The following is a 10,265-nucleotide window of genomic DNA, read 5'->3' as shown; positions in this document are numbered from 1 at the left end:
GGTGGCCGGCGGGGTGGTGGGAGCCGGAGGAGGGGTGGCAGGAGCCTGCGGCGCCGGAGGGGGCGTGGCCGGGGCCTGTGGCGCCTGAGGAGGCGTGGTGGGTGCCGGAGGAGCGCTGGGAGCTGGAGGCGGGTTGCCGGCCGGGGGTGCGGTGGGAGCTGGAGGCGGGTTGCCTGCCGGAGGCGCGTTGGGAGCAGGAGGCGGGTTGCCGGCAGGCGGCGCGTTGGGCGTTGGCGGCGGCTGCACCGGTGGCTGCTGCGCGGCGCAGGAGACGATGAGGACCGCGAGGACCAGCGGGAGGAGCGCCATTTTGATCTGGTGCTTCTTGGTCGGCGCTCTGGAGCAGTGGGAGGAAGCGAGAGCGGAGGAGTGATGGTTATATAGCGTGGTCAGCGAGGGTGGATCTCAGTGAGTGATCACAGCGAGCTGGCTAATCTCCAGCTCACTGGCCGCGCAGCCCACCGATCACGGTGGCATGGCGGAGTAGGCCAGGGAGTGTATCTACTTCGTACTGTAGTTCGTACACGTATGGATGGGTCGACCGGTACAAATATTGTAGAGTGCAACTTCATAGGCAAAAAATGCATGGGGGCCTGTCCTTGTATTGGTTGGTTGCAAATGCCAGCTCGGTCGCCTTTTCGGCCATGAGAGGCTGATGAGCCATCACTGCTTGTCCAGCTTATTGCAGTGTGTGTGCCAAGTTTTAACAAAACCAACTACTAGTAGTAGTAGTAGGTAATAATTGAACTTACCACATGTAATGTATCAAATCAGTGTACTGAACATTGACTAACTATCAGTTTATAACTTTATATATAGCTTGTGCAAACATGGCCACAAATTAAGGGCATCTCCAGCCGATCCTTAAAAGCTACTCAGCTATCAGTTAGCAGATCCCAAAATGCCTAGGGCCTTATATTTAGCTTTTTTTTCCTCGAAATTTCCCTCCCCTGTCCATGCAGGACGGACACTTCTAGTAAAAATGAGGGATGAATAGTGCCACCCATGGCTGCAACCGTCGGGCACCCCTTGACCCCCTCCCCCACCCCACCGTCCCGGACAAGATTATGGTAAACTTTTTTCTTCACCTTTTAGTCTTTCTTGTCATCTCTGGCCACGACGACGCTTCTCCCTGGCATCTCCAGCCCGGCAACGCTTCTTCTGTCATCCACGGTCACAAGCAAAGTTCTTCCAAGCAGCGGAGGAGTAACTATTTTTGCTTTTTGATAAAGAGGGTTTTCCCTCAAATTTCATTTATCAGAAACCATAATGTCTTTTACAAACTACTAGGCAAAAATAAAGGAAGTACCTAGAACTCATCTAGATAAGACATAATTTGGTCTCATTCACTTTAAAAACAAGAACAGATACAACCCACGTCAGCACACACGCATCTTATAGCATCACATCCAATAGCTATAAAAGGTGAATGATACCAAATTATATATCATCTAAATGAGTTCTAGCAAAATTGAAAAATAAAAGACAGCAACGCAACATAATGCCCCTAAGTGCCCAAACTACCAAGCCAAAGATATAAACCAACTAAGAACCACATGGCTTCGGACTATCTTCAACAGGCACCAAGGGTGACAAAAGCAACGTTAGAGATAGTACTTGTCACATGGGTTCGCGGTAGATTACTAAGCTATTACACTTTTTTCCATCGGGGCACAGACAAGGACCAAAATCCTTTGCATCATCTGCCGAACTTCAGCACAAGATTGAAGACTTTGTTCCGTGTCCGGATGGGACTCTTCTTTGCGTGGAAGGCAAGCTTGGCAATTCGAATATATAGATCTCCTTCTCTGTAATCGACTTTGTGTAACCCTAGCCCCCTCCGGTGTCTATATAAACCGTAAGATTTAGTCCGTAGGACAAGAACAATCATAATCATAGGCTAGCTTCTAGGGTTTAGCCTCTACGATCTCGTGGTAGATCAACTCTTGTAATACTCATATCATTAAGATCAATCAAGCAGGAAGTAGGGTATTACCTCAATCTAGAGGGCCCGAACCTGGGTAAAACACCGTGTCCCCTGCCTCCTGTTACCATTAGCTTTAGACGACAGTTCGGGACCCCCTACCCGAGATCCGCCGGTTTTGACAACGATATTGGTGGTTTCATTGAGAGTTCCACTGTGCCGTCGCGGTAAGGCTTGATGGCCCCTTCAATCATCTTCAACGACGCGGTCCAGGGGGAGTTTTTTTCTTCCCGGACAGATCTTCGTATTCGGCGGCTTCGTACTACGGGCCAACTCGCTTGGCCATCTGGAGCAGATCGATTGCTACGCCCCTGGCCATCAGGTCAGGTTTGGAAGCTTGAACTATACTGCCGACATCCGCGGAGACTTGATCTTCGATGAATTCGAGCCCATGTGAGGTGCGCCGAACGGTCACGACGGGCATGACTTTGATCTGCCATCGGACAGTGTTCGGGAGATCGCGCCTGCGGCGGCACCGGGAATCAATCCGGAGCAGATCGTTCCTTCCGAGACGGATGGATGGACCCCGCCACGGAGGCCGCACACTCATCGGCGTTGGAGCCAAACACTGATCCCACCTCCTGTGAGGGTGGTGTCATCGGACCCTCGGACTCGTCTCCGGCTACAGGATCCGAACCGCGTACGTTTGTGCCTATCGAATCCGATTGGGCACCGGTCATGGAGTTCACGGCCGCGGATATTTTTCAGCACTCGCCCTTGGGTGATGTGCTAAACTCATTAAGGTCTCTTTCCTTGTCGGGAGATTCTTGGCCGAACTATGTCCGGCTCGAGTGGGAAGCGGATGACGAAGAACTTCGTTCCCCACCCACCACCCACTTAATAGCCACTGTCGATGACTTAACCGACGTGCTCGACTTCAACTCCAAAGACATCGACGGTATTTACGATGACGCAGGAGAAGAACAGGAACCACAGCCCATTGGGCGCTGGACTGCCACCTCATCATATGATATATATATATGGTGGACACGCCAAAAGAAGGCGATGGTGATGATGCAACGAAGGATAATCCCCTTGATAAGCCACCAAAGCGACGCCGTAGGCGCCGCTCTAAATCCCGCCACAGTAAAAACAGCGACAACAGCGCAAGAAAGAATAATACCCCGGTCGACTCCAAAGGAAACGACGACCCCATGGACCCAGCGATGGAGCAGGATAAGCCAGGGGACGGTGAACATAGTCCGGAGCCGACGCCAGATGACGCCGATCCCGAGGGTAAAATTAATCAATCTGTCGCCGGAGAGGAGAACAGTCCGGACGATGATGCACTCATCATCCCAGAAAAACACCTGGAACAAGAGAACCTCCACAGAAGGCTTATTGCCACTGCGAGGAGCCTAAAGAAGCAGAAGCAAAGGCTTAAGGCCGCGCAGGACACGCTCAACCACAAATGGAATAAAGTACTTGACACTGAAGAGAAATACGGTGGCGATCACCACACAAAGAGCTATCCAAAACACAAGCTGCTACCCGAATTCGACGACGAGACCTTAGAGCCCACTCAGCCGAAAATGGCTGATAAGCCAGACCGACCACCCCGTGGCCGCGACAGAACTACTAAGGATGGCACACACAAGTCAGCACATGATTTACGTGAGCTCCTAGACAAAAAGTTCGGTATGGCTAGGTCCATCTATGGATCTAGGAAGCGCGCTTCGGCAATCAGAGCTACCAAAACGGTCACATTGATCGAATACCAGCCAGGAATCAGAACCAAACACAACAACCGTCGACATCATGCCACGACACGTCCAAATACAGGGGTGCCGCACACCCCCTGTGCTTCACCGATGAGGTGCTGGACCATGAATGCCCGGAAGGATTTAAACACGTGAATATAGAGGCATACAACGGAATGACAGACCTTGGGGTCTGGATTGAGGATTTTATCCTTCACATTCATATTGCCCGCGGAGATGATCTCCACGCCATTAAATACTTACCCCTCAAGTTGAAAGGACCAGCTCATCACTGGTTGAAAAGCCTCCGTGAAAACTCAATTGGAAGTTGGGGAGAACTTGAGGATGCTTTTAGGGCCAATTTTCAAGGGACCTATGTCCGAACTTCGGATGCAGACGACCTAAGTCACATAATTCAACAACCCGGAGAGTCAGCCCGAAAACTTTGGAACATATTTCTTACTAAGAAGAATCAAATCGTCGACTGCCCGGACGCCGAAGCCTTAGCGGCCTTCAAGCACAGTGTCCGGGACGAATGGCTTGCCAGACACCTCGGTAAGGAAAAGCCGAGGACAATGGCAGCCTTAACAAGCCTCATGACCCGCTTTTGCGTGGGCGAGGACAGTTGGCTGGCCCGTAGTGGCACCAGCGACCCAGGCACATCTGAAGTCAGAGATGGCAACGGGAAGCCGCGACGCAATAAAAACAAGCGTCATAACAATGAAAACAGCCCAGATAACACGACGGTAAACGCCGGATTCAGGGGCTCTCGACCCAGTCAACGGAAGAAGCCATTTAAAGGCACCAGAGATGGTCCGTCTAGCCTAAATAAGATTCCGGACAAATTATGTTAGATTCATGGCACCCCCGAAAAACCTGCACATCACACCCACAGAGAGTGCTGGGTTTTCAAGCAGGCCGGCAAGCTAAATGCGGAACACATGGGGGGGGGAGACGCCAAGTGAGGACGAGGATGAGCCTCGCCAGCCGAACACTGGGGGACAGAAAAAATTCCCACTAGAAGTCAAAACAGTGAATATGATTTACGCAACTCACATTCCGAAGAGAAGGCGCAAACGCGCACTCCGAGACGTATACACTGTGGAGCCCGTCGCCCCCAAATTCAATCCCTGGTCGGCCTGTCCGATCACTTTTGATCGCAGGGCTAGTATCCGGCATGGAGGATCGGCTGCCTTGGTGCTCGACCCAATAATTGACGGATACCATCTCACTCGAGTCCTTATGGACGGCGGTAGCAGTCTTAACCTGATATATGAGGACACTGTCCGCAAAATGGGGATAGACCCGTCAAGAATAAGCCAAAGCAACACTACCTTTAAAGGAGTGATACCAGGCGTCGAGGCCCGCTGCACGGGCTCTCTAGTACTAGAGGTTGTATTCGGTTCTCCCGACAACTTGAGAAGCGAAGAACTAATCTTTGACATCGCTCCATTCCGAAGCGGCTATCACGCACTACTCGGAAGGACGGCCTTCACTTGTTTTAATGCAGTACTGCACTATGCCTATCCACGTGGCGTCATCACGATTAGCAGAAACACAGAGCGTTCCTTACGTGCGGAAGAATATGTGGCGGCTCTAGCAGCCGAACACTGAGCGGCCCCTCCAACCAGAATAAAGGGCCGGTCGTCAAGACCACGGACACAGTTAGACGAGTCCGGCGCTACACCAGATGTAACAACCCAGCTGGGATATCCCCATAAGTGGTGCTAGGGGCTACTCACAAAAAAAGTAGCCCATGGTTTGGCTCGACCCTATTAATACAATAACATATTGCATTTTCATGGTTCATTCAGATTAACCAACTGTTCGCACGAAGTCTTTCACCTGGGTTTTTCCTCTTTACAGATGATCATCGTGCTAGACCCTTCCAGGATACGGCACAACGGAGACAAAGGCGCAGACGTGCAGCAGGGCCCCGCTCAAAGTTTTCTCTTTAGATTAAGACCCTGCGTAAACCTTTTTTAATGTCTCTTGTTGCTTCTCCCCCTCCAGAAATTTAACACAACTGGGAGGGATATGGGCGTTGTTGGCATTTTTGTCACACCAGACTAATGCACGTACCTAGAAACTCAGGGCTTATTATCGAGGGCATTACTCAGCCCAGTATATGTTGTAAAGTCCGAATACCTTAGGGAGTATTCAGCGTCGCGAGTTTGGCCTTGCATCAGCTCAGAATCATGTCTTTGGTCAAATGTTGGGTTTGCCCGGCTCCCGTGTTTTGCTACCTTACGTTCCGCTCTATCGGCTAAGGCGGCACCGGGAGAACTACTGCGATTGTGCCCTGGTTCATCTGTATGAGCACCTCAGTAGAGAAAGCCGAAAGCTGACTATCCTGATACAGCGCGAGACTGGTCAACCACTTGATGACTCAGCGGAATCTTCGCGATTCCTCCGCATTAACGAAGAACCGGTTTCCCGGTCATGTACGTACCCGCACCATCTTCGGATGAACGCGAAAGTACCAGGGCCTATATAGTAGCCCCACCGTCAAACTCCTATGGCTAAGTGAAAGTGTTAAAGCTATATAGTCCGATTGCCTGGTTCGCCGCGCTACCACCTCCTTAACGAACCAAGACGTTGGATCAAGTGTGACTACGCGTTTTCTCGAACACCCCCGCATTATATGCGTGGGGGCTGAAGCCGACGACTGCTAACTTTCAGGTTATATACATACATAAACGGCCACATAGGAGGCACTACAATACTTTCGGGAAAAAGTATAAACACAGCCTTTATAATCAAAATAGTATTGTCTTTACAATTGAGATACATGTCACTTGAACATGGCACTCTTCGAGCACTGAGCCTCTATTAAACGGGTGCCTTCTAAGACTTCTTCAAAATAGTGCTCGGCCAGGTCCTGGCCTTCCGCCACACCCCGGGTTGCAATAGCGGTGGTTTCCATCCCAGCCCAGTATGTTTTAACATGGGCAAGAGCCATCCGTGCACCCTCTATGCACGCCGACCTCTTCACAGCATCGATATGCGACACAGCACCAAGAAATTGTTGCACTAATCCAAAATAGTTGTCCGACCTTGGTCCACGTGGCCAAAGATGATCCACGACATACCTCATAGCAAGCCCGGACAACCTGTGGAGTTCGGCCCATGCGGCCATCCTTTCATTCAACGGCAGCGGACGCATCGGGGCACTGAACTGCGACCAGAATAACCTCTCTACCTGATGGTCTTTCTGATCTTTGTAAAACTCAGTCGCATCAGCAGCACTCTTTGCCAGGTCCGCATACGCGTCTGCAGTACTCCACAACTGATCCAGAGGGGCATACTTCGGATCTCCAAACTTCACCCGCAACAAATAGGGCCTCCCAGCCGTGATATCTCCGGCTTCCCGAACTCCTCCCTTATCCCTCTCATTTTAGAGCGGGTTTCCCTGGCTGCCTTGTCACGCCCAATATGCGATCCTATCCAAAAGGAACTCGAAGGTCCCACCAAGGATAGACCCGCATATTGAAACGCTTTTGCAAGGTGGATATCATTACATCAACATTACATAATAGATGGGGATACATACATAAGGCATACAATGCCACACGAATACATCATCACAATACAAAAGAGCAACATCCGTCTACAGATGAGACACAAACAAAAGCTCAAACAACATCCACCCTGCTAGCCCAGGCTACCGACCTGGAACCTATCCCCTGATCGAAGAAGAAGCAGAAGAAGAACTCAACGCAAGCAAGCATCGCTCTCGCGTCATGATCATCGCATAACCTGTACATGCAACTGTTGTTGTAGTAATCTGTGAGCCACGAGGACTCGGCAATCCCATTACCATGGGTATCAAGACTAGCAAAGCTTAAAGGGAAAGGAAGGGGTAAAGTGGTGAGGCTGCAGCAGCGACTAAGCATGATATGGTGGCTAACATACGCAAATAAGAGTGAGAAGAGAGAAAGCGGAACGGTCGTGAAGCTAGCAATGATCAAGAAGTGATCCTGAACTCCTACTTACGTCAAACATAACCCAGAAACCGTGTTCACTTCCCGGACTCCGCCGAAAAGAGACCATAACGGCTACACACACGGTTGATGCGTTTTAATTCAGATCTGGTGCCAAGTAATCTACAACCGGACATTAACAAATTCCCATCTGCCTATAACCGCAGACACGGCTTTCGAAAGATTATACCCTGCAGGGGTGTCCCAACTTAGCCCATGACAAGCTCTCGCGATCAACGAAGGAATAGACCTTCTCCCAGGAAGACCCGATCAGACTCGGAATCCCAGTTTACAAGACATTTCGACGATGGGAAAACAATACCAGCAAGACCGCCCGATGCGCCGACAATCCCGATAGGAGCTGCACGTATCTCGTTCTCAGGGCAACACCGGATAAGCTAAGCGTATAGGTACCGACGTAACCCAAGTTGCCAAGGGATGGTCCCGCACGGTGCTCTAGTTTGGACCAACACTTAGACAAGCATTGGCCCGGGGGGCTGTAATAAAGATGACCCTTGGGTTAATTACTCCCAAGGGAAATATAGGAGGTGGTGAGGCAAATGGTAAACCCAATGTTGGGCCTTGCTGGAGGAGTTTTATTCAAAGTGAACTGTCAAGGGGGTCCCATAAATCACCCGACCGCGTAAGGAACGCAAAATCCGGGAACATAACACCGGTATGATGGAAACTAGGGCGGCAAGAGTGGAACAAAACACCAGGCATAAGGCCGAGCCTTCCACCCTTTACCAAATATATAGATGCATTAATAATATAAGAGATATTGTGATATCACAATAAAAATCCTGTCCACCATGGAGCAATCTTCAACTTCACCTGCAACTGGCAACGCTATAAGAGGGCTAAGCAAAGCGGTAACATAGCCAAGCAACGGTTTGCTAGGAAGGGTGTCAAAGGTTAGAGGTTCATGGCAATTTGGGAGGCTTGAGGAGCAAATGATAGGTAACACAGCATAGCGATAGAACGAAGCAACTAGCATAGGAATGATAGTAGTGAGATCCAGGGTAGCGGTCATCTTGCCTGAAGTCCCGCAAGGAAGAAGAACGAGTCCATGAAGTAGACGAACCAACGTAGTCGAATCCTCACGAACGCAACGTTACCGGAACTAAGAAGCAACACTGGAAAGAAGCAAGCAACATAGTAAATAACCATCATAAACATGGCATGATGCACAACCAAGTATGATGCATGTCCGGTTTAATGAGGCATGGCATGGCAAAGTGCACAAACAATCCTACAAATTAAGTGGAGCTCAACATGCAAAACACCACATCAATTATTTAGTTCACTCCCGGTTAGGGACACAACAATATTAAATGTTGATTAACATGGCAAGAGGTGAAGCATGACAAAACTAACTATTTAGGCAAGTTTAAATGAGGCCGGAACAACAAAATAACAATTCCAAAAATCCCCATGTGCATAAAATGAATTTGGTACTGTTCTGTCCTAAACCACATTTTAAGGTTGTTAAACAGGAAAATAAAGTGCACCATGTTAATCTAGGAATTTTTCCACCCCATTTACATATAAAGTTTATTTAAAATGGAGCTACGATTATTTAGTTATGAATTAAAGCATTTTAACATGGCATTTATGCAAATTAAAACAAACAACATTTTAAACATTTTAAACATGGATGAAAGTGGCATATTATTAATCTACACAATTTTCTGAGCATTTTACATATATAAATTATTTTAATCCGATGCACAGTTTGAGAGATATTAAATGCATGAATATGGAGGGGTTTTCCGCAATTCTGCCAATTCCTTGGAAAATAGGAAATTCACAGAACAGGAAAAAAAATGACACGGGCCGAAACTACTGGGCGCAGGACAGGGCATGCGCTGGGGCAGCTCACCCATGGGCTTCGGCCCGCTTGTGGAGAGGCCGACTGGAAGGGGCGCTAGGCCTTGGCGACGGAGGGAGCTGGGCCACACGCTCTTGCGGCTGCGGGCCAGGCCCACGCGGACACTGGAGGGGGTCGTGCCCCTGCCGACCCTACTGGATCGAGGCAGGGACGAGCATAGCGGCAGCGGGGCAGCGACGGGGGCCGCCGGCGGCGCGAGGAGAGGACGAGGACGGGCGGATCCAGCCACGGGAGGAGGCGGGGCCCCGTTTCCAGCCGGATCTAACCCGAGGCCGAGCTCGGGGCGACGAGACCTCAACGGGATCGGCGTCCATGGAGGCCTGTGAAGGGAGAGAGAGAGAGGTGAGAGGACCGAGCAGAGGGAAGAACGGGGCGAGGAGGAGAGAAGGAGGGCAGGGGCGGCGGCACCTGGCCTGCTGGTGGACTCCGGCGGCGGCGGGGAAGGCGCTTGTCGCCGGCGAGGGCGAGAGGCGGCGGCGCTCGGGATCTCTCTCGATCCCATCGAGTAGAGCTGCAGGGCCGGGAGGCGAGCGGGGCGCGGGCGCCCGGACGGCGGCGATTCGGGCCCGAGCGGGCCTCGGACGGGCTCTGCGGGCCGCGCGGGGTGGAGGAGGGAGGTTGGCGACGCGTGGCAGCACGTGAGTGGATGGAAGCGGCGGCTTGTGGCGGCGCTGGCGAGTGGGACGATGCCAAGTGGCGCTGAGGAG

The 10,265-nt window shown here is 50.9% G+C and overlaps 1 protein-coding gene across 1 annotated transcript in view; it reads right to left on the bottom strand.

Annotated features, from left to right (window-relative positions):
• LOC119321206 (classical arabinogalactan protein 7-like) overlaps positions 1 to 309 on the bottom strand; it is a 1,189-nt gene extending 880 nt beyond the window's left edge. Inside the window, exon 1 of the mRNA XM_037594994.1 lies at positions 174 to 309. Coding sequence (XP_037450891.1) covers positions 174 to 309 — 136 coding nt within the window. The remainder of the gene's footprint in view (positions 1 to 173) is intronic.
• Positions 310 to 10,265: the final 9,956 nt, after the last annotated feature.

This window comes from Triticum dicoccoides, chromosome 6B, assembly GCF_002162155.2.
Source record: "Triticum dicoccoides isolate Atlit2015 ecotype Zavitan chromosome 6B, WEW_v2.0, whole genome shotgun sequence".
Taxonomy (NCBI): Eukaryota; Viridiplantae; Streptophyta; class Magnoliopsida; order Poales; family Poaceae; genus Triticum; species Triticum dicoccoides.
Note: the sequence above shows the minus strand (reverse complement) of the source record. Positions and strands in the feature narration are given on the sequence as shown.